This window comes from Rhinolophus ferrumequinum, chromosome X (assembly GCF_004115265.2).
Source record: "Rhinolophus ferrumequinum isolate MPI-CBG mRhiFer1 chromosome X, mRhiFer1_v1.p, whole genome shotgun sequence".
Lineage (NCBI taxonomy): Eukaryota > Metazoa > Chordata > Mammalia > Chiroptera > Rhinolophidae > Rhinolophus > Rhinolophus ferrumequinum.
This window is the reverse complement of record NC_046284.1, coordinates 46,952,182-46,976,838: the sequence shown is the minus strand read 5'-3', so window position 1 is coordinate 46,976,838 and position 24,657 is coordinate 46,952,182. Positions and strand designations below refer to the sequence as shown.

Sequence of the window (24,657 nt, the reverse complement as noted above, 5' to 3'; positions counted from 1 at the left end):
ACAGAAGTCAACAGAGCATGCTAGTATTTCCCAAAGTGGGTTAAAAAAAAATCCTGAGAACACCATGAGATGTTCTATGAAAATAGACTTTTTTAATCAAGTAATTTAGAAAAGTTGGAATACTGAAGTCTCCCTCTTGAAGTTTCACAATGCACCTTAATACAGAGGGAGCCAAAAATACGTATACACATTTTAAGAAAGGAAAAAACTGCATTAAAATTGTAATACTCAATATATACCAATAACAAAAGATGAATACAAGTCACATTTGACTTCTGCGATTACAAGAGGTGCTCAAAGTGGTTACCATCGCGTCCAGACACTTCTGATTACCTGATTACGGCCAACACTGTTTGGTAGACTTCTGTGGAGAACATGTAAACTGTTCCAACACCACAGCAGAAGCAGCAGGACTTGTTGCTGTGTGAGGCCTCCCAGATCTTCCCTTGTGCACATCACACACAGTACCAGGCATCTCAAACTCATCATGAATGCATGCGATTGTTAGGTGTGTTGGAGGTTCTGTTGCATACTCACACCTCCATTGTCGTTGTACTTCCACAACGTTCTCAAATTTCAAATACCACTTCAAAATGGTCTTGCACTCCTCGAATGACAACCATGCTTCCTCCATTTTCTTTGACTGTCCTGCCTGTTGCATGGTGACGCTAGCATTCATTTGATTAACACCATCTTTTGAACGAACGTCATACTGCACATTGCCACTGTAACTCAATTCAACTTCAAAAAGTAATACATAGGCAAGCCTGGTGGCTCAGGTGGTTGGAGCACCATGCTCCTAACACCGAGGTTGCCAGTTCGATTCCCATGTGGGCCAGTGAGCTGCGCCCTCTACAGCTAAGATTGTGAACAATGGCTCTCCCTGGAGCTGGGCTGCCGTGAGCAGCCGAAGGTCGGCATGAGCTGCCGTGGGCTGCTGTGTGCTGCCATGAGCGGCCGGTGGCCAGGGTGAGTGGCCGGCAGCCATCAAGAGCAGCCGGCGAGAACTGCCGTGAGCTGCTGTGAGCAGTCGACCGAGGACCAGCGACCGAGGACCAGCGACCGACTGCCTCAGCTGGGGGGAGCACAAGGCTCATAATACCAGCATGGGCCAGGATGCTGTGTCCTACACAACCAGACTGAGAAACAATGGCTTGAACCGTCGTGGGGGGGAGGTGGAAAAAAGGGGGGAAAGTAAATAAATAAATTCTTAAATCAGAAGAAATTTCTCAGGCCATGAGCCTCAATTTTTGGTTCAAAAACTATGGTTCCTATAACCATGCAAGTCATCTTTTCTTCACTATCATTCTCCAGAGAATTGAATCTGTATCCTTTCTTCCTGTGTCCTCATGTTTTTTCCCACCTATCTCCTAGCCTCTGGTTCTGTTGATGGAGTGGCCTGAAGCCACCAACTTTGCCTGCCTGATTGCGGGGTACTGCCGCCTTCTGCTGGATTCCAGGAAGATGGTCTTCTCCAGGCCCACCAGCCAGCCTCTTCCACCTCCAATGATCAAGGCAGGTAGGGCTCAGCCTCGGTTTTCAATGTGCCGGAGGCCCTTTGAACCCTGGAGACATGGAGGGAGGAGCTCCACTGTTTTAGTGCTCACTCCATTCTGCCAGCGCCTGGTTTACCAGGAGCCAGCCCTGTACCACTGCGTCCCAGTTGGCACAAGCCAGTAGGAAAGACAGCTGGCCTTCAGATGGGCTTGTCCCACAAAGGATGTCTGTGACAACACATTGTGATTGAGTCAGTGAACGACTGTAAGATAAAAATAGCAAACAAGCAATAAATAGAACCAATTAAGGAATCACACTGAATCTAAGGCAACGCTTTAGAGGTACATTGATCTAGAAGAGATGCATGGGTGTTCTGGCTTAGTTGAAGTAGAGGTTGAAAATAAAGATAAAACCTTTCTTTTGTTCATCATGGGGGGTTGACAGCTGCCTGAAGTAAGAAGCCACAAAAGGCTGGGGTAGGAAAGACTGTGCAGGCTCAGAGTATAGTCCAGCAGGAGGCTTGGAGATAAGAGGGAACACCACTAAGAACAAAGTCAAGTACAGCCCCCAAACAGCTCAGTGCAGCCACCCCTCAGAGCTGTCTTGATGATGGCACAAGCAGGGGCCTTGGGAGAAATCAGCCCAGTCCAGGTATTCCTGCCTTGGACCAAAGTGGGAGGAGGAGGAAGAGACCGAAAAAACAGGTACTCCTGGTATACACATTAGACCTAAGGCTCGAGTACACACAGTAAGTGCTCCCCCCACCCTAGCACCCAAACATCATGGGGGGAAGCTGAGACTTACCACGCAACAGGCGCCCTCCTCACATGCTGAAGACCCTTCATCCACTTGCCTTGCTGCTTAACTATTTCTTTTCTCTTCAAGGCTGTCTTGCCTTGCAGCATGATCACATCTGATCTAGATCGAAGAGTTTGAGAGTAGAAGCACATACCTGATAGATATCCTAGCACCCAGTGGGCTATGTACCCACACACACCCTCTCACCTCATGATCTCTTCATCACGAACATCCTAACAAGCCCATATTAACATTTCATAACATTGTCTGCAGGAATTAGAAGACAATCCACCAAACACAGATTTTGGAAAGGATAGGTGGCCCCGAGTCATATGAAGTAGGCCACGTAGAGAAGCAAAAGAACTGACTTGGAATAGAAAGAACCCAGAGGGCCAAATTGCCACACATCTCCAGGCAAATGGCTGTGAAGTGAGTGGCCATAGGTACCACCTGTGATGGCCAAATGATGGTAAAGCCAGCATTGTCAGTGTCACCTGTGGACTTCCTTTCTGTCATCACACCCAAGTAAATTATACCTCTTACTGAGCAGGATAGAGATGGAGAAAGGAGAAAGGGAAGGCAGAAGGAAGAGCCTGGAGCCCAGCTGAGGACCAGATGTGGAAGTGAAGGTTGTTTGGGGGGGTCCATTTTAAGAAGGTCCCTGGAGTGGCTCTATAGTCCCACCCTGCCTTCCAAAGGGTTTCTGTCATCCTATTAGCACCCTTGCCAGTGCTGTCATTAAGTATTCCCCTTGCTGTGGGGATAGTAGCACCACGTGAGGGACACGGGCTTCCTGTGTCCCCTCAGTCTCACTGAACACATTGCATGTTGCATCCATTTTGCTTTTCTATTGCGGTTTTTGCTATTATTTTTAACCTTTTAAACTGCAAGTACTTTTGCACCAACCTAATAAAAGCAAATCAATTTTATTGGATTCTCTTGGAGGTATTGCAGTCTGGAAAGGAGGCTTCTATAAATGCTAGGCATGGCTTTAGAGCCCCTCCCTGACTCCTGAGAGATTCAGTCCTTGGGCCTGCAGTTGTGGGGGCTCAGGCTGCCTCTAGCACAGGGCCTCTCTCCACGCAGGAGCCAGATGGACCACCGTAGTGTCCCGCTGTTTATAGTGCTTGACCTCCCTAGGGGCTTGGGCCAATGCCTGGGCCCAGTACTTGGCTTTTAGTTGCTGGGTTGACAGCAGATATCCAGTGCCCTTGGTGGGAGGTCAGAGTAAGCCTCGTGGCTTTGCCTGTCGGAGGGCTGTTAAGCATATCTTATCTCATGGCCCCAAGGATGGGAAAGGTGGACAGCAAGCGGCACCACTGAGGAGACCTCCACCCAGGTTACAGCGAGGGGCCGTGAGTTCCTGGTACAAAGCTGAGATCGGATTCCTCCATCAGCCCCTACTTTTATCCCAGAACAGAAGCCCCAGTGCCAACTGTGGTTTAGGAAAAGCTTATATATAGGGAGCAATCGTCCTTCCAACCTCATCTGGGCTTTTCCTTCAGGGGCTAAATCTCCAGCCCTGGTCTCTCATACCCTGGTCTCTAGCCAGGTGTATATTCTTGTCCTATAGCAGCTGCTGGCTACCAGCTAGCCCAACTCAATGCTCAGCCGACTGGGCCTAAAGGATGCTATTAAACCTGCAACTGGAAAAGAGAAAGCATCACCTCTCCTCTGAGACCTGGAGAAAAAAGAAAATGGGGACATGGAAGGGAAGAGATTACTTGTTGGGCTTTATTAGTAGTTTTTCCAAAGTAGGTATTTCACTTATTCACTCAACAACTATTTCTGAAGTACTCATTACGTGCCAGGCACTGCAGGTCAAGCTGTGAATAACAGACCTGGTCCTGGGCCTCACAGAGCTTACAATCTAGTGGGAAGAATACAGACAGACAAAGGGATAATGCCAATGCAGTAAAAGCCTTTACATTTAGATAGAGGCAATTCAACAGAGCAACACCTGGTGTTGAGGACACGACTTAGAGAAAGTCTCAGACAAATGCCAACTCTCCACCTGTACTGGGGAAATAGGAAATCCAGAGGCAGCTGCTATCTCTCTGCAGCCTTGGGCTCCCTATATCCTGGGGGATCCAGGGAAATAAGGCTTTGGAGGCCCCAACTGAGGTAACAGTTGGAGGAAGAACTCACTCTACATTCTCTCCTATTGTTAGAAAACAGTTTGGTTTGGTGAATGGCATATTCTGGTTATTGGCCACTATATATTCCAATGCATGGCTTACCGATTTTCATGTAGTTAAAACCCAGCAACATGCACAGAGTCCTAAAGCTAGACTGAACATAATGGACTTTTTTGATGATTCAGAAAGGACATGAGGTTCTTTCAAGGTCTCTAGGTAATTTGACCTTGGGGCCAGTAATGATCATTGGACTGTAGAATACAGCAAGGCCAATAGAAACTCAGTTGCATCAAAGTTGTGTTGACTCTGTGTGTGTGTGTGTGAGTGAGAGAGAGAGAGAGAGGGAGAGGGAGAGGGAGAGGGAGAGGGAGAGGGAGAGGGAGAGGGAGAGGGAACAAAGAAAGAAGGAAGGAAAGAAGGAAGGAGAGAGAGAGAGAGAGAGAGAGAGAGAGAGAGAGAGAGAGAGAGAATTTAATATAGCTCCAGTTGGATCACCGTCCTGTTCTTTGCAACCTTTTTTTTTTTTTTTTTAAAGTCAATCTTCTGAGTGAATGAGTACAGAGGGATACTAGGGCATCTCCCTGGCGAAAACTGATGAGCAGTTTACAGCAGATTTGCAATCTGCGAGGAATGCTGTCCCAGCCATCAGCCCACTGCACCTGGCTTTACTGGTATTACTAACCTGTCTGGAGATTTAGAATTCTCCTGGGACATTTCTCCTCTGCATAGCCCCATGCTGCTTCTCAGATCTGGAAACCACAGTACCAAGTGGTGGGCTGTGCATCACTTGGCCTTGACAGCCTGGTGTTGGGAGATGTTTCTGTCTTGCAGGGAGGGAAGCCACCCTTAGACCTCCAGCCTTTTTCTGAGAGGAGTCACCACCTCCTTATTGGACATGTCCCTAGGAGCCACCTCTAGTGGCAGCCAATTGAGATTGTTCAGCTGTCTCATAGGTAATTAGCACCTAGTGCATCACCCAGACCTGTGAGCAATGTCTAGAAGTAGAGTCCTCCTGAACTGATAATTCGAGCTCCTGGCTCAGTGCTCCCCTGGAGCACTTTTTCCCTAAGCCTCAGAGGATCATTACATACTATTCCCCCAGCTGATCCACAGTTCCCTAGATATAGCCACCAAGGCCTAAATTGAATCCACACAGTATAGTTACATTGACTATATTTACAGGGGCAATGTGGTCTATGGAAAGCAAGCAAGGGCTTGGGATCTGAAGTCAAAAACTTGTGTTCCAGTCCCTACTCTGCTGTATTTTAGCTGTGTGATCATGAGCAAGTTCCACAAACTGAGTCTCTGTTTCCTCATCTGTACATTGAGGATAATATTACTTAACTTGTGAGGGATTGACATGATCATGTGAGGTAAACCCCATAAAGTCCTTTCAAGTGCAGAACACATTTTTGCTCTTTTTATAATGATGGAGAGTTCATCATGTGCCCAGTACTGTGTTTCTTTTGAATAAATAGCTTTAGTTAGATGTAATTCCCAAGCCATAAAATTCACCCATTTATAGTTCACAACTTAGTGTTTTTAAGTCTATTTAATATATTCACAGGGTTGTACAACTTAATTTGCCTGTCATTGCCACAACTTAATTTTAGAACATTTTTGCCCCTCCTAAAACAAACTCTGTACCCATTAATACTCATTCCCTATTCCCCTCCTAATCACATGCCAGCCCTAACTAACCACTGATCAACTTTCTGTCCCTAGAGCTTTGCTTATTCTGGACATTTCAGATAAATGGAATCATACAATATATATGGTCTTTTCGTGGCTTGCTTTTTTCACTTAAGCATAATGTTTTCAAAGGTCATCCCTGTCATAGCACATACCAGTGCTTCATTTCTTTTTATGATAAGAAATATCCATTCATCAGTTGATGGACATTTGGGTTGTTTCCAACTTTTGGCTATTCTAAATAATAATGTTATCAACATTAATGTGCAAATTTATATAGGGATGTATGTTTTCATTTCTTTTTGGTATATACCTAGGAGTGGAATTGCTAGTCAAATGGTAACTCTAGGTTTAACTTTAAGAAACTGCCAAACTATTTTACAAAATGACTGCACCATTTCACATTCCCATCAACAAGGTTGGCGGGTACAATTTCACTATATCCTCATCAACCCTTGTTATTGTCTATCTTTTTTATTACATCTATTGTAGTTGACATGAAATGTATCTCATTGTGGTTTTGATTTGCATCATCTTGGCTGATGACGTTGAGCATCTTTTCGTGGGCTTCTTGATCATTTGTATATCTTCTTTGGTGATATATCTATTCAAATCTTTTGCCAATTTTTAAATTAGGTTATTTGACCATAAATATGAGGGTTTATTTCTGGACTCTCAGTTCCATTCTGTTGATCTATATGTCTATCCTTATGCCAGTTCCACACTGTCTTGATTACCATTGCTTTGTAGTAAGCTTTGAAATAGGGAAGTGTGAATCCTCCTAATTTGTTGTTTTTAAAAAAAATGTTTAGTTATCCTGGGTTCCTTGTGATTCCATATGAATTTTTGAATCAGCTTGTCAATTTCTACAATGTCAGCTGGGATTCTGATAGAGACTGTGTTGAATCTGTAGATCAATTTGGGAAGTATTGCCATCTTAACAATATGAAGCTTTAGCTTTCCAATCCATGAACATAGAATGTCTTTCCATTTATTTAAATCCTTCTTTAATTTCTTTCACAAATATTTTGTAGTTTCCAGTATACAAGTCTTGTGATTCTTTTGTTAAACGTGTGCCTAAATATCTTATTATTTTTGGTGCTATTGTAAGTAAAATTGTTTCCTATTTTTATTATCAGATTGTTCTTTGCTAGTGTATAAAAATACAATTGACTTTTGTATATTAAGCTTTCATCCTGTAACTTTGCTGAGCTTGTTTATTTCTAGTAGTTTATTGTTAGTGGATTGCTTGGGATTTTTATATACAAGATCATGTCATCTGCAAATAGAGATGCTTTTACTTCTTCCTTTCCAATCTGGATGCCTTATATTTCATTTTACTGTCTAATTGTCCTGGCTAGACCTTCTAGTACAATGTGGAATAAAAGTGGTGAAAACGGAAATCCTGGACTTTTTTTCTGATCTTGGGAAAGCTTCCAGTCTTTCACCATTAAGTATGATATTAACTTTGGGTTTTTCATAGATAACTTTTCTTGTGTAGAGGAAGTTCCCTTTTATTTCTAGCTTGTTGATTTTTTTCATGAGAGGGTAGGTTTTCACAAATGATTTTTCTGTGTCCATTGAGATGATCATATGGTTTTTGTCTTCTATGCTATTAATGTGGTATATTACATTAATTGATTTTCAGATGTTAAACCAACCTTGCATTGCTACGATAAATCCCATTTGGTCATGGTGTATAATTCTTTTTAGATGTGGCTAGATTCTGATTGCTAGTATTTTGTTGAGAAACTTTGCATCTATATGCATAAGAAATATTGCTCTATAGTTTTCTAGTGATGTCTTTGTCTGGTTTTAGTATCAGGGTAATATTGGCTTCACAGAATGAGTTGAGAAGTGTTACTTCCTCTTCTATTTTTAGAAGGGTTTGTGAAGAATTAGTATAAACAATTCTTTGAGCATTTGGAAAAATTCACCAGTAAAGCCATCTGGACTTGAGCTTTATTTTTTGGGGGGTAGGGGGGGATTTTTAATTACTAATTGAATATCTTTTCCTGTTATTGGCCCATTCAGATTTTCCATCTTCTTGAGTCAGTTTTGATTATATATTTCTAGAAATGTGTTCGTTTCATCTAGGTTATCATTTCATCTAGATTTTTGGCATAAAGTTATTTATGATATTCCCTTATAATCAATTCTGTATAGAGTCAGTAGTGATGGCCCTTTTTTCATTCCTGATTTTAATAATTTGAACCTTCTCTGTTTTTGCTTTATCTGTACAGCTAAATGTGTGTCAATTTCATTGATCTTTTCAAAGAACCAAGTTTTTTGTTGCTTTTTTGTTTGTCTGTTTGTTTTTTGTTTTTTTACTGGCAGCTCAAAAGAGAAACTTTACTGTCATAAATCACATGACACAAATATAATTTGTACAGGGAGAAGGTTCTTTTACAATCCTTATATATGGCAAGCTCTCCTTGGACCTGGAAGAGCACAGAGAAGGGAACTTCACACAGCCTCACTGGCTGTCCACAGATCTCTCCCTCCCAGGTCAGGGCTTGGCCAGGTGACTCAAGGTTCTACTGAAACTGGCCTGTCTTGGGCCTTCCATGCCAGAGGTCAGCACCTAACCTGGCCATTCTGCTCTGAGGGCGAGTTACAGAGAAACCCTGTGTGAAATTGAAAGTGGAACGAGCGTTTCCTGTAAGGTAATTGAGGCTGACTCCAGGCATCCTTGACCTTTCCCTCTCAAAGAACCAACTTTCAGTTTCATTGATTCTCTCTTTTTCTATCCTTTATACTATTTCTTTCCTTCTGCTTTCTTTGGGTTTAGTTTGCTCTTCTTTTTCAAGTCTCTTAAGGTGGAAGGTTAGGTTATTGATGTGAAATCTTTCTTCATTTTTAATGTAGGCATTTGCAGCTATAAATTTGTCTCTTAACACTAATTTAGCTAGATCCCATAAGTTTTGGTACGTTGTATCTTCATTTTCCTTCACCTCAAAATATTTTCCAATTTCCCTTGTGATTTCTTCCTTGGCCCATTGGTTATTTAGGAACATTTTATTTAATTTCCACATGTATATGAATGTCCCAGATTTCCTTCTGTTACTGATTTTTAATTTGATTCTGTTGTGCTAAAAAAATATATATGATTTCATTGCTTTTAAATTTATTGAGGCTTATTTTATGATATAACATGTAGTCTATCCTGGAGAAAATTCTAGGTGCACTTGAGATGTATGTGTATTCTGCTGTTAGGTGGCATGTTCTATAGATTTGTGGGTTTACAGTGTTGTTCAAGTCCTCTATTTCCTTGTTGATCTTCTGCCAAGTTGTTCTATCCATTATTGAAAGTGGGGCATTGAAGTCTCCAACTATTGCTGTTGGATTGTGTGTTTTTCCTTTCAATTCAATCAGTTTTTGCCTCATATATTTTGGGGCTCTATTAAGTGCCAGCACCATGACTTCGTGCTGGCTGTAAGCTATAATGGAAAGCAATGCTGACACATTAAGCCACAGAGGACAAACTGGAATTTGAAAGAAAGGCATTTTGAAGTTTTGTTTTCCAATATTTTGACCACCATGAGGAATTATAGGATAATGGTTAAAAACATGGGCTTTGTGGTCCCTCAGGCTGCCATTTATGACTCATGTGACCTTGGATAAATCACATAACCAACTGGATGAGTTTCTTCCTCTGTAAATGGGGGTAATGATAGCACCTACCTCACTGGGTTGTTGTGAGGATTAAATGGGATTATGTGTGATGACCTTAGCCTAAATTTGTGCTTGCTTGCCACATGTCTATCTGCTGATAGCAAAGTGATTTGGCGTTGTCTGAGCATATTCTCACAGATAAGAGAGGGACACCATTCAGAAATGAAGCATTTGATATGGACAATTCTCAGAGGCACAGACCTACCATCATTAAAAGCTATTGGCTAGATTATTTTACTACATGTATGTGTAGCAAGTAGGCAGGCTGACCCTGCATGATGAATACAGAGAAATAATGTGATTTGAGGAATTGTAAGAATGCGCCCCCATCCTTTCCCCCATATATACATATCCCAGCATATCTCTTATACACTCTACACTTTCAGATGCCCAGAATTCTACTAGTATTGCTTTATTATTTTAGGGTCCCTCTACCAACAGTCCTCTTTGAAATACAAACTCTCAGACATTGTACATAGCCTGTTTTACACTTTCCCACTAAAGCACTAGTAACTTGTCAGATTTACTTCCTTCTGCTAGAAGACATCCTACATAACACAAGAGTGACAGAGTACTGAAGGTTGGAAATAAAGAGCACTGTGGGAGCAGGGACAGTTACAAGGACATAAAATAAATCTCACTTCTTTAAGCACGCTTACAGCTGACTCTCAGACCAGACATACCCATGTAAGAGTCCAGCTGTGTCTAGATACCAAGGTGTTCGCCCCATCCCACCTCACCCCATACCTTTTCCCCTTTCAGAGGTGATGGGGCTATTAGCAGCTCAGGCCGTTCTAGTCTACTCATTCTACTTGCAGGGTTGGCAACAATGTGGCCAATTGACTTCCCTTCCCCTAATCCGTAGCAGCCAGGTAAGGCTCTCTCTCTTAGTACCTGCCACCCAACTGTGCACCAGAGATCCAGGCCAGAGATGCCAAGAGAGCTCAGCCACAGTCCTTAGCACCAGGGCTCATCTGTTGATTCTCTTTCTGGGTTTAGATTACATGCACAGCGCCCACCGCCCTGTCACTGGGGGCCACCTGGGGAAAAAGGAGAGTAGTTATGTGGGCGGCGTGGGCACCAGCCCCAGGAAGTCGAGCCGCTGCACGCCCCCGCCTGCCGACTCTGAGCTTGTCAGCTTTTGCTACCTCCACATGCGGGAACAAAGGAAGGAGCAAGAAAGCCGGACAGATGTCAATGAGAATTTAATCTTCTTTGAGGAGACCAGGCCCCGGACCAAGTCTGACCCCACATCCAAAAGCTCTGGCCAAGGTTACGATATGGTCCCTGATGACTTTGACGTAGCCAGCCTAGACCACGAGCCTTGTGCCAGCAGGGCCCGGTCCTATACCCTGGACAATTCTCTTGGCGCTGAAGCCCTGAATTTCTACTGTGACTCTTGCAAAGCCAAACTCCAGGATCAGCTGGGTCCTCGCAAAGGTGGGAGGTCTGGATCCTCTCGTGACAACATAGTAGACTTGATGTCCCTCCCACCCCCTGGGAGTGAAGAGGAGGAGGAGGAGGAAGATGAGAGCACTTCACTGTTGCCTGCCATTGCTGCCCCACCTCCTGGTTTCCGAGACAACAGTTCTGATGAGGATGACCCCAAGCGCCGGGCTGTCCAAAGCCAGGAGCAAGGACGTCACCTGCGTGGGCTCCTGTACGATGAGATTCCAGTGACATTGATTGACAGTGTGCAGACCCGGACAGTCCGAGATCATGCCCAGGAGCTAGATGATGCCCTGGTGTCCACTCTGCAGGCTCTGGAAGCCCTGGCAGCCTCAGAGGATGGACCACACCCCCCACCCCCACAGACTGCAGGTAACAGCCTGTTCCTCCGCCCTCTCTTGCCTCCCCTTCCAGGCAGGGCCAGCAGGTGACACTGCTTCTTCTGAAGCAGAGATCAAAGTCACTGTGGTGTCTCAGAGCAGTGGATGGGCCAGAGGCAGTTCAGAAAGGATCAGGGAGCAATGACTCTGTGACAGGGGTCTGCTACTGAGCTCCAGCTAGAGCTCTGGCTCTCGCCATTCCATCTCTGGAAATGTCTTCCAGATGGACCCCAGTGATTAGGGCCATAGTGGCTACAGAGCCAGACCAGGAGAGAGGATCAGAGCAAAATTGGGAGAGATATAGAAGACATCCAGCATGCACATGACTGGAAGAGAAACAAAACGGCCAAGTAACCACCTAGTGACCTGTGATCATTGTAGCCAGGAGCCATTACTGCTCGAGGCAGAGGTGTTTATCCTGCGTAAGAGCATGGGCTCTGAGTCATACACACCCAAGTCCTGGCTTCTTCGCTCACTTTCAGTGTGACCTTTGGCAAGGCCTCTCTGAGCCTCATGTTTGTCATCTTAAATGGGTTTGATAACAGTAGTCATATCACATATGGTTGTTGTGAAGATTAAATGAGATCATTCACGCAAAGCACTTAAGCACTGCCTAGCACATAGGAAGGACTCAGTACGTGGTAGCTATTATTATTATTTGGTGTGAGAACCATACAACATGCATGCTATTCCCTGTTACAGACACACATACATACATCTTATAGCCAAACACGTGTCAGACATGCACCCATAGTCATACATACATACCTCCATAGACATACCCCTTACAAGGAAGAAGTCAGTGATACAGCGACAGAAAAGGAATAGGGAGGAATAAGGCGAATGAGAAGGCATGTGAGGTGGAAAGTGTGGACAGAGAGGGTGAAGAGGTTGGGGTCAAAGGGAGCCTGGCTGACCAGGGTGAGTACCAACCCCTGCCTTTTTTATATGTAAAGGCATCCTTGGTGTGAGACAGCCCCCATGTGTTCCACCCCCACAGCTGGCATTTCTCTTTGTTCAGAGTCTGGAGCTCCAAGAACTAACTGCTCCCAGCCTAGAGGCTCATGTGGCAGCCAGAGGGAGGACAAGCTCAGCTAAATGTGCTCAGCTGCAGGGACTGTAGGCAGGCCTGGCCAGATGAGGAGGCCCAGATCGAGAGGACCTCTCTTTGCCAGCTCTTTGCAGGACAATTAACAAAAATTTCCTAGCTGTGGAATCTAAAAATAATGATGATTAGCATGTTGTTTTGCATGTGATTTGCATGTTAATTTGCCATCAAACTGCCCAGATCTTCTCTATGCCTCCTTTGTTTCTCTTTTGGATTCCAGCCTTTCATAACCCCTCTCCCAGCTTGACTTTCTTTGTCCTCTCCCCTCTACTCCTCTCACCTTCAGGCCTGCAGTCCCCACAGGCCTGCCTGGTTTTCCCCAGCTTGCACTACTAGCTAACGTTGGCCCCCATAAACTCTCTGTATATGGTTGGGAAAGGACTTGATCTGAGTTCAGTGCAGCAAGCCCTGTCCCTGTTCCTCCAGGTCTGATTGTGCTGGCCACAATCACCCCCGAATCATCGCTGGACTCAGGCCATGAAACCAACTCTTCAGAGCTCACAGACATGTCGGAGATGATGTCTGCCATGAAGCAGCACCAAAACACCACCTACTTCTTGGCCCAGCACCTCAATAAGGACAGTCTCCTGGCCCGCAAGGACCTGCCCTTTCGGATCCAGAGCTGTGCAGCCCAGGCCGTTCTCACAGCCCCTTACTCTCTTGGGCGCCCGGATCCCAACCCATCCCTCCATCCAGCTGTCCCAGGCCAGAGTCCTGGTCCCCCTGGCACTCGCAGGAAGCTGCCCCAGTCAGAGGCCCAGCCACAGCGAGAGCGAACATATGCCCTGGCAGTGCACCCAGCACTGTCCCCACAGCTTAATGAGCAGAAGAGTCTGAGCCTGCTGTCCCCAGTTCCTGAGAACAAAGGGCCTGGCCACACTAGGGCAAGTCTAGAGATGTCACTGAGGGCGGCCACAGCATCCCTCAGTGAAGAGCAGGTCTCTGAGCTAAGGGAGAACCTGCCAAAGGAAGTCAGGTTGAGCCCCAAGCTTATCCTGGACCCAAAGGGCAGTGTAACCCCAGCTATCATCTCGACCACCCTACCGCAGGTGGTTCACACCAAGAGTCTACCCACCCCTGGTGGGGCTTTGGGGAACCCCCCGAGCAGTGGGGAGAGAAGGCTGGAGGCCAGCCTGGGGAGGCCGGAAGTCAGCATGATGAATGGCAGTGCCAGTAAGAATCTGAAGTTCAAAATGAGCCCCAGTGCTCCAGAGACCTCACGGAATTCCCAGCATCAGCTGAGCCCAGAGGTCTCTTCCAGCTCCAGAGCACCCACAGGCAGCCGGGCTGACAGCCTGCATCTCTCCCCACAAGGGGACAGGCTGCCTGTTCAAAGTTTCCCTCCCAAAAGCTATCTTTTGCGAGCGAGTCGAGAGTCAGTGAGCAAGCAGGCTACAGGGGAGGTGGCAGGCAAGGGTGGGCCAGAGGGTGCTAAGCCTTCCCTGCACAAGCAGGGCACTGTCTCTGGCCAGGGAGAAAAGGGACAGCTGGAGAGCACGCCCCAAAGCAGCAAGCTCGAGGAGAGCAGCCTGGTTCCCCGGGCTGCCTACCCCATGGCTCTGCAGAGCCCCAGTTGCCACTCTCGAGGACACAGCCCCAGCTGCCAGCTGCGAGGCCAGAGCCCCAGCTGCCATCCTCAAGGCCAGAGCCCACTGAGGTCCCAAGTTGCCGGCCGGCAGGTGAGCACCATGCCCTCTAGGAAGCTTGAAACAACCCTGGATGGAGCCCACCCGACCTCTGAAGGCCCCACAAAGCCCAAATCATCTCGAGGTCCTTTCCGACTACGCAATTTATTCTCTGCCACCTTCCCAACCCGCCAGAAGAAGGAGACTGATGAACGGCAGGCCCAGCTGCAGAAGGTAAAGCAGTATGAGTTGGAGTTCCTCGAGGAACTTCTAAAGCCACCAAACCAGGGGGAGCTGCCGGGCACTGAGTACCTGCAACCCCCAGCACCAGGACGCTGCAGCTGTCAGCTACGCAGCAGCCCCGTGCAACAGGGGCCTGGCATGTCCCGCGAGCAGAGGCGCAGCTGCGATTGTAAGCGCATCTGCCGGGGGGGCCGGCCACAGGCCCCCCAGACACCAGTGCATGGCCTACAGGGGAGGGAGAGGGACAGGATCCCCCCTACCCAGAGGCAGCCTGAAGCTGGCCCAGACTTGAGCCTCAGCAGTCCCACCAATGTCCGACGCATCCGCTCCACCAGCCTGGAATCCCGAGAGTGCCGATCGGACCCTGAGAGTGGTGTTTCGTGCCTGACCACGTGTGCCTCGGGGGGCGAGTGTCTGGGAGCTCCCAACTACAGGAAACTGATGCGCCGCTACAGTATCAGTGAGCTGGACCAAGGTGACAGGGCCTCGCTGACCTCAGACGTCTATCCACATCCACCCTTAGGCATGCTGCCCAGGGAGGCCAAGGAGGTAGAGGCAGGCCTCCCCCTAGTCTTGGGTCCCAAAAGCAAGCCGCTGGAGTCCCCAACCCTGGGAGACCCCTCATATGTCCAGGTTGCCTCTGAGACCAAAGGCCCCAGGCAGATGGCCATGTTCTCATTGCCAGAAGAAGTGTACCGGAAGCCTGCTGAGCTGGACGAGGACAGTGAGAGCAGCAGCAAGTGCTGCTCCATCCGCTACTGCTTCTACTACCGCAAGTGCGACATGGCGGATGACACCAGTGATGGCAAAGATGAGCTCTCCTACTCCATCCCCATGAAGATTCTGCCAGGCATGAAGCTGGATGAGCAGGTGGTACCTGTAGTGAGTAGGACCCTGCAGGTGCTGGATGCTGCCACCTGCAACAGCAGCAGCCCTGAGGCCTCCCGCACCCAGGAGATTGACCTGCGGGTGTCCACCTTCGAGGGGAGCCTGGCCAAGATCAATGCCCTGCGGGCCCACGCCTATGGCCTGCCTGACGGCTTCCTGGCTGCCCGGCTGGACACCAATGAGCTGCTGACAGTCCTGCGGCAGTGTGTAGCCAGCCCTGAGGCCCGTGCCCCCAAGCCCTACGTCTCCCAGATCTCTGAGTACAAGCTTGAGCTGGCTCTCAAGTTCAAGGAGCTCCGGGCCTCCTGTCGCCGTGTGGCTAACGTGGACAAGAGCCCAACTCACATGCTGGCAGCCATCACGGGCAGCTTCCAGGTGCTGAGCAGCCTCATTGAGACCTTCGTGCGGCTGGTGTTCATCGTGCGTTCAGAGGCCCAACGCCAAGAGCTGCTGGCCAAGGTAGAAGAGGTGGTGAGGAACTACACCTTCCTGCTGCGTGCTGCTGAGGAGTCCACAGCCCGGAACCTTAACCAGCAGCAGCAGCTGCAGCAGCAGCAGCAGCAACAGCAGCAGCAGCAGCAGCAGCAGCAGCAGCAGCAGCAGGTGGCAGCAGCTATAGGGGTAGCCCTGGAACACCCACCAGGCTCCCCAACTTCGGCGACTGTTATGAGCACATTCACCCGCTCCTTAAAAACCCTTATTAAGTAGGGCATCTGCCCAGGCCTCCCCCTTCCCCTTCCTAGGCCCCAGGTTTGAGATTTGCGGTCCTTATATCCTGTGGTGAGTGTATGTCTCTGCTGGGCCAGTCAGGGTCCAAGAGCCTTCAGTCTCCAGGGAGCGAAGACTCCCTGCATTGAGGCTGTCCCTGAGGACTCGGGACCACTGCAGCCCTGGGTGTCCTCACCTCTTCCCTGGCCTTTAGGTGCCACTGTGAGGGCCCAGGCTCCACCTCACTACGCCGGCCACAGAGCTGTATTTTATCTCTTCTCTAGGGCTGAGAGGTGACATCAGGCACACTTCCTGCTCCATTTTTGGGGACAGGGAAGCCAGGGCCTAAAGCAGGCAGGCCCAAGGGCCCTGAGCTCCTCTTGGCATCTGTTCCCCTCCAGGGAGCAGTGGCAGTAGCAGCAGGCCACAGTGCTAAGTGGAGGGGAGAGGGCACTCAGCCCAGATGTGCCCACCCACCCTGGGCTCACATTCACTTGGCAAAGCCACCCCAGAGGGCCCGTGCCCAGGTGGTAATCCTGCAGAAAACAGCCACACGGGGCTGTTTGCAGCCGGCCCAACAGGCTGGCAGCCTCTGGAGCCCTCGCCCCCAGGCCTAGTAGCTCCACACCAGCCATCCCCAAAGTGCCCTGCCCCTCAGTGACGGGCAGGGCAGCTCAGTCCACTAGGGAGCAAGTATCTGGGACCACCCCACTCGTTTTGGATAAGGTACCTGGTGGAAATGTCTGCCCTGGGGAGACCCAGAGCAGGCCTTGGAGCCTGCCTGGCCCAGCCCAGCGTAGTGCACGGGCTGTGGCTACAGGTGTGCAGCTCCTCTCTCAACATCTCTCTACCAGACAGACTGTCCTTAGGAGTTCGACTTAGCTATGGATTGGGGGTGGGGGGTGGGGGGTGGGGGGAAGGGTAAGGGATGGGGGGTGTTGATGACTATATCTTAAACTTCTGGAAGCTAGCGTGATATGTTAATCCTGAGTATATGCTTTTGGCTGTGTATTGACCCTGTGGATTTGTCTCTCTAAGAAAAGAAGCTGAGCGCCTTACCCGGTGCAGTCTGCACCTTTCTCTCTCTCCGGACTCATCTGGAAGGGAATTCACACTGTTTAGCATCCTCCTTGACACACATCTACTGCTGCCGTCACCACCCCCCTATAACCTTCCTAGGAGTGAAGACACGGAGTCCCTATCAATTGTCCCATTGTAGGGAACAAAGAAAGCCAATGTTTCTTCTGTATAGATTGCTTCTTGTCCACCTCTCCATACCTCCCCATTTCCCATACACTCATGCCCTGTGTCTCCCTCTCGTCGTCACTATGTGAGAGGCCCATGTGAAATCTCCCATTCTTATGTGAGTTTTATAAAGATGTACACTGTGCTTAACTCCCGCCCATCCTTGGTATCCCCTAGTGCAATAAAGACCCCTGAGTGGTGATTTCTCCCGTCAAGGATTAGGGGAGTTCCTTCTGCAGAAGCTAGCTCCCCCCTTCCTTGCCTCTCCCCCCATAGGACCAAGTTGTTTAGTGGGCCAGAGATGCAGCCAGTGGGGAACCCTTCCCCCTTGACCACTGCAAGCCTGAGTGCTGACGTGGTCTTCCTCTCCTCCCAACTTCTTGATCCTGCACCTTCGCCACTCAGGCTCCACCTATGTGTCATTCTACCACCATCCTTCACCTCTCCCTTAACCTCACGGAGAGGACACATTTTCTAATGTCTGTATATAGTATATATACTACATAAAATATATAAATTATATATATATATATATACTAATTTATGTCTTGTTTTTCAAACAAGAATGATTAAATCTATTCATCTTACTATCCCAATAAGTCTTGGCGGTGCCTCTTTGTGGGTGTGTCCTTGTGTCCTTGAATTGTTGGTTGGTGGCGGCCCTCTGAGTGCTTGCCCTGCACCTCTCCTCCCATGTACTTGGGCCCCAGTGGGTGATGAGGACTCTGCCCCTCCCGCCTCCCCTCTACTCCTCTCCTGTTGCTCACAGGAGTTGGATACTCTTGAATCCTTTCTCTTGACCCTGTGGCATCTGCCTTACCTGGTCACCATGGCTGTGACCTCAGAGCTGCAGAGGGCAAGTGGGTGGAGTGGGGGCAGAAACACAATGTGCTCTGTGCCAACTGCACTGGATGGCCTGGGAGTCAGGAGACAGGGTTTTAGGCCAGCTGTAAGGTTAGAATTGGGAAATAGGACCTCTCCCTCTGAAGTGTGCCCACTTGCCTCAGAGTATAGCCCAACTGCCTTGTGGTTTAAGCTAGCAAGTCCCTTGCAATGGCCTCTGACAATTTATTGGGGGTGTGGGAGGTCGATAAGATAGAAGCAGCAGGACCCTAAGCAGGGTTGACTTCTCTGGCATTTTGTTTCTCTGTTCTTTTATTTCCTTCTGGTAATCCCAGGTGCCTACTAACTTATGAGGTGCCTTTGTGCCAACTAGGAAAAGGTTCTCTGCCGCCACCCCTCCGTGATGATTTTGATAAAAGTATCCCTGGGTGATTCTAGCCCTGTGGGCACATGGCTTGGTCATTTCAGCTCCACTCAGCCCCAGTGGCCTCATTGGCCGGGTGCAGAAACCAGACAACCATGCACAGTGGCCCTGAGGAGTCACTTCCTCCCAAAGATTGAGCACAGACTCTTTTTCTCATGTCTGCAAAGGTGGTGGCTAAACCGGTTTAGAAGCAAAGCACAGAGGAGGAGCCAGAGACAATGCAGTCAGGCTGGGCTGCTCTGCGTGTTCCCCAGTACCAAATCCAGAGCTCTGCTCTGCGTGCAGGACACCAACAGAGGTGACAGGCCTAGCCTTGTTGGCAGAGTTCTTCTGCAAGCAGCCCACCGGGGACCCTGTCCCACAAGGCTGGCACTCAGTAAAAGGCAGTGCCAGTGCACAGTGAGGCCTGGTACCCCTCAGAATGACCCGACTGAGCAGTCCAGAATCTTGGACCCTGGTCCTGCACTACACTAGTAGCTCCTTACCGTCAGAAAGCATGCTTATTTGGTTTTGTACCCAGGGTACACTCTCACACAGTACCCAGCACATAGTAGGTCTTCAGTAAATATTTGTTGAATAAATGAGTGTTGAATGAGATGACTGCCAAGAAACAGCCCTTCTGGACCTCTGGACCTTGTGAAAAGGGCCCTCTCTCCTCTGGGAATGGTTAATCCAGGGCAGTGCAGTTGGACAAGGCCAGGCAGCCTGGCACCTCCCAGCAAAGGAGAAGGAGTCAGGTCTGTAATCCAGCGTCCCGCTGACTCAGCTGAGTTTTACCAACACATTTCCAAAAGCTTTGGAAACTCTTCTGAGGTGACCAATGGTCTCCTTTTCTGTGCACCCAGGGCCATTCTCTGCAGTAACCAAAAGTACTGGAGGAGGCCATCTCCCCACCAGCATCTTCCTCGCCATCTTTGGCCTGAGCCAGAGCCTGAAGCTGGTACTCTCCGGCCACCCCACACTAGACACACGTCCCCAGAGCCTGACTCCTGCTTTTCTGATTTCAGCCAATTAAAGGGAAATGGGTTAATGCTATTGGCATGGGCCCCAGGATGCCTGTGGTGCTGGCACAGTCACATTTTTTCAAGCTGTTGTCAAAGCACTGTGGATAATGGGCAATTTCATCAGCAATGAATTGAAAAAAAACTGCCTCAGCCAGAACTTGTGCTGCCAAAGGGGCAGGGGAGAATCAGCTGCCAGCATTGCGAAGAGGTCATGAATTTATGTCTTAGGCTAAATTTCTCCAAGCAGTCACTTCGGATGGGAGGAATAACTGCATCCCATTCCCCATTCTGTAGGCTGGAAGCCAGGCTGTGGTGTGTGTCTGGAGTCAGGAGGAGGTTCTTCATGGAGTGGGAGGAAATGACCTTTGAGGGTTCAGTCTTGGGCCCTGGCAAAATGTCCTGGATTCCAAGTGGGTCTCTGGGTTCCAATGCCCCAACCTGCTGGAAGCCACTGTTAGGTGGAAATTATGGAAACCCTCCTTCTCACAGGGACAGAACTGCTTGTTTCACTTCAGTGTTTTAGCGACTCCTTTCCACCGTGGGTGCTACCCATGCTCCCAGCATCAGGGGGATGTGCTCTGGCACCCACGCTGACATTTCCAGCTGCAGGTTCGGGACCTATCACTTAGGAATGAGCTCAATTTTAGCTTCCCTTCCCTCCTGTCTATGTCTGTCTTTCCCTCTGGGTGTTGATTCCTCATTCTTATTTTCACGGCTTTGATTAAAAGGAATATGCATTTGTACTATGTTGGGAGCCTTTGACATTTGATCCCTGCCCTTAAATAAGCAAAAAAAAAAAAAACTGTATATGAGCACTTGCCATATGTCAGGCACTGTTAAGTACTTTACGTGCATGATCTCATTTAATCTTCTTAAACAATCCTTTGAGAGAGATACTATGATCAGATACACTTCTCAGAGGAGAAAACTGAAGCCTAGAGAGATTAAGTCACTAGCCCGAGGTCACACAGCTGGTAAGTGGTAAGCCGGTGAGTTTTCAAACCCAGCCCAGACTTTCTACTGCTACCCTACAGTACTCAGTCCAGCCCTACCTTTGAAGCACTTCCCCTGGAAATAGGCATGGATGCAGCCACATTCATGAGAAGATGGCTTGTAATTGTGGCTTGGGGTTCAGGCAGTATATGGGTTGTAACAGGTCCTTGGGAACATTGGGATGTGAGGTACAGGATACTGCAAGCCCACCTGAAACCTCCTCCGCCACCTCTCTTCACTGGACTGCCCTAGTGCCACACGCATCTGGGAGCCAGGGAAGGAGCAGTATATGTGTATGGAAATTTGTGGGTAGAGCAGTTGTGTCCAAAAAGCCACCATCACAATTATGGGCCCCCACCACAGGTTCCTCAAACTGGAGTCTCCCAGAGAATGTGGCTGTGTGCCAGCAGACGCAAAAAGCCATGGTTACGATGTCGCCCATACTCCTGGTGCATTTGCATTTTTTCAAAAATTTGGGAGGAAAATATGTGGGTGATACATTAAATATTTTTATGTACACCTATAAAGAGGAATGCAGCAGTTTCATGCCTTGTAAATAATACATATCATTTCACAGACACTTGAGACTCCTGTCTGATACTTCTGGCTGCATTCCCATACCCACCTCCCAGCATCCAGGTTCACTCTCCTCTATCACCAGACATATTTTGGTGGAAATGCGGGACATGCTCAGGGTCTATCGGATGAGCTAACTGGTGGCCTGGGTCCCAAGGAGAGGACATCTACGACTGGCCTACTTCCATGGCTCTGGGCACAGGTGGAGGTCAGGCACTTCTTCAGGGATATACACTAGGAGACCTGGCATGATGGGGTGCCAGGAATGAATGTTAGGAGGAGATGGGGCAGTGTTAGCAAAGGCTCCAACCCCTCCCCCATCCCACTGTGGCCTGTTACACACTTTGGCACAGGGTCAGCCCCGGCCACACACAGAGGGAACCAGATTCTCTCCAAGCCGGAGATTTCTGCATCTGTAATGAGAAGCAAAGCAGGGAGACCGTGTGGGCTAGGATGAGCAGCTCCCCCCCAGATATAAGGGCTCAGTTCTATTTTCAGCCCAGCCACTGCCTTGCCATATGATCGGGTACAAATCATTTCACCTCTTTAGGCCTGTTCTCGAAAATGAAGATGACTGAGTCTCTGGCCTCCGTCTGTGCTTCTGAGGATTAATGAGGTGGTGCTGGAAAGCCAGCTATAAAAATTCTGAGTTCCTGGGTGGCCGGATGGCTCAGTTGGTCAGAGCACGGTGCCCTTAACAACAAGGTTGCCGGTTCGATCCCCACATGGGCCACTGTGAGCTGCGCCCTCCACAACTAGATTGAAACAACTACTTGACTCGGAGCTGATGGGTCCTGGAAAAACACATTTGAATAAACAAAAAAAGTTAAAAAAAATTCTGAGTCCTAGCTGTACAAGCTTAACGACTACAAATAGAACTGCCCCATTTGCAGCTGGTCCACAGAAACTAATGAAGCTTGCACCATGAGCCTGGAACTGGAAACTTGGAGGCCTGTTTTCTTCAAATATCGATTGTTGTCAGTCAAAACCATTTTCTGGTCACTTCCCCTCAGAAGGTATATGCAAGCTCTCCTGCGCGAGCCTGTCTTTTGAAATTGGGAAGCCTGCCTGCTACCTCAGTGGATAACCCCTGTCCTGGGGTGAACACAGTCAGGTGGACCCAAGGCTCTTCTTGGCCTTCAGCCAATAGCCTGACTTGCTTCTCTGACATTCTCCTCTCCTCACTTCATTCTCATCATTCTTGCTGGAAGCAGCTATCATTGAGGGAGGCTTGAACTTCAGATATTTCTTCAACATTTAGGCTTAGCTCTCAGGAAAGGGCTTTGAACTCCAAACTCAGCCAGCTCCTAATGACAGCTTCAAGTTCTATCCACTGTGCCCAGTGTTTAGTTGCCATGCATCCCACTCCCATGCTAGCAGTTTGCCAACCCATGGCAGCAGGCCCAGGGCAGCAGGAGAAATTATTTTCAAAGACCCTCAGGGAAGGGGGTGGTTCAGCTCTCAGGATCATGGCAGAATGACTGTGGGGACAGAGCCAGGGGTGCAGTTTCCAGGCTCTCAACCTCACATGGAAAGGTGCTCACTCGGGTAGCAAATGACTATCAACTGTGATTGGATGGCCATCAGCTGTGGCTAGTTGGCCGTCAGCTGTAACCAGTGAGCCATTGGCCACTAATATAACTGCTGTGGCTATGCTAGCAGAAAATGGGGCCTAGCAAGAAGATGCTGGCTGAGCTAGCAAGAGCGGATTGCAGTTAGCAAGTGAGGTGCGTTGGCAGAGGGAAGTGGACGGCGGGTTGTGGATCGTGTGGCTCCTTGTCATGCAGGGGACCCTGCTCGCTGTGCCACTTGTCGTGCAGGGGATCCTGCCGACTTCGCCATGTGTCGTGCGGGGCGGCCTGCGGGGTCTCTGGTCCCGCTCCCCACATAAGAACGCAGGACATGGTGAGGCCAAAAAGGAACACCCACGGAGCCATAAGTAGGGGAGTCACACCACTATATTCTCGCTGGTGGCTTGGTTGGAGACACAGGAAACAGGAACCACACAATTCTCAACCCTCACTGCTCCACTTGCAGGCTCAGCCACCATCTCCTTGCTAGCCCCCATTTTTCTGCTAGCCTAGGCACGGCAGTTATATTCATGGCTAATGGCTCACTGGTTACAGCTGACGGCCAACTAGCCACAGCTGATGGACATTTGATCACAGTCGATGGCCATTTACTACCTGAGCCAGCACCTTTCTATGTGAGGCCGAGAGCCTGGAAACTGCTTTCTGGGGCTCTGTCCCCACACTCCACCCCTACAGGGTCTTGCCTCACAATCTACGCGACAAGCGTCTTCCGCGAGGGGCCCTGTGCGAGGAGCCTGGAGGTGAATGCTATTTCCTGGACACAGCCAAGCTCTCTGGTCACAGCCAGGGTTTCTCAGGGCACCACCAGTACTTCTGGGCACAGCCAGACTTCCTGGACTTCTTAGGGTACCACTAGTCTCCCCGGGCACAGCCAGGGTTTCTCAGGGCACCACCAGTACTTCTGGGCACAGCCAGACTTCCTGGACTTCTTAGGGTACCACTAGTCTCCCTGGACACAGCGAGGGCCTCTCAGGGCACTGCCACTCTCTCTGGGCACAGCCAGACTTCCTGGACTCAGCCAGGGCTCTCAGGGCACTGCCACTCTCTCTGGGCACAGCCAGACTTCCTGGACACAGCCAGGGCTCTCAGGGCACTGCCACTCTCTCTGGGCTCAGCCAGACTTCCTGGACTCAGCCAGGGCATCTCAGGGCACTGCCACTCTCTCTGGGCACAGCCAGGGTTTCCCAGGGCACCACCAGTACTTCTGGGCACAGCCAGATTTCCTGGACTTCTCAGGGTACCACTAGTCTCCCCGGACACAGCGAGGGCCTCTCAGGGCACTGCCACTCTCTCTGGGCACAGCCAGACTTCCTGGACACAGCCAGGCCTCTCAGGGCACTGCCACTCTTTCTGGACACAGCCAGACTTCCTGGACACAGCCAGGGCTCTCAGGGCACTGCCACTCTCTCTGGGCCTCTCAGGGTACCGTGCTGGAACAACAGCGGCTCACAGTCAAGGTGCTTACATATTCTCGATTGGCGGCCGGTCAAGACACAAAAGCAAATATCCGCCAGTTCCATTACATGGTGGTATGTTCCCAAACAAATAGTCAAGCTGTCCATTAAATTAGGGATGGAAGGCAATTCCCCATAGTCCATAGTCATTCGCCAGGGCTGTCCTGGGCGTGAGGGATGACCTTGACCTCACCCTCAGCTCCCACGGAGGACTCAGCAAGCCTTTCCTCCTGGGACTACAAGTCCTGCATCCGGGCTGCCTCAGCTAGCACTTTCCAGCCCACGGGGCCGCAAGGACCTTCGTTTTCTCCGGCCTTTGCTGGTT

At 49.1% G+C, this 24,657-nt stretch overlaps 1 protein-coding gene across 6 annotated transcripts in view; it reads left to right on the top strand.

Annotated features, from left to right (window-relative positions):
- FRMPD3 (FERM and PDZ domain containing 3) overlaps positions 1-17,088 on the top strand; it is a 78,056-nt gene extending 60,968 nt beyond the window's left edge. For all 6 annotated transcript variants that reach the window (XM_033118867.1, XM_033118880.1, XM_033118877.1 and 3 more), the window contains 3 exons: positions 1,375-1,519; positions 10,800-11,621; positions 13,164-17,088. In XM_033118867.1, the coding sequence (XP_032974758.1) occupies positions 1,375-1,519; positions 10,800-11,621; positions 13,164-16,201 (4,005 nt within the window). In that variant the 3' untranslated portion in view covers positions 16,202-17,088. The remainder of the gene's footprint in view (positions 1-1,374; positions 1,520-10,799; positions 11,622-13,163) is intronic.
- The last annotated feature ends 7,569 nt before the right edge of the window (positions 17,089-24,657 follow it).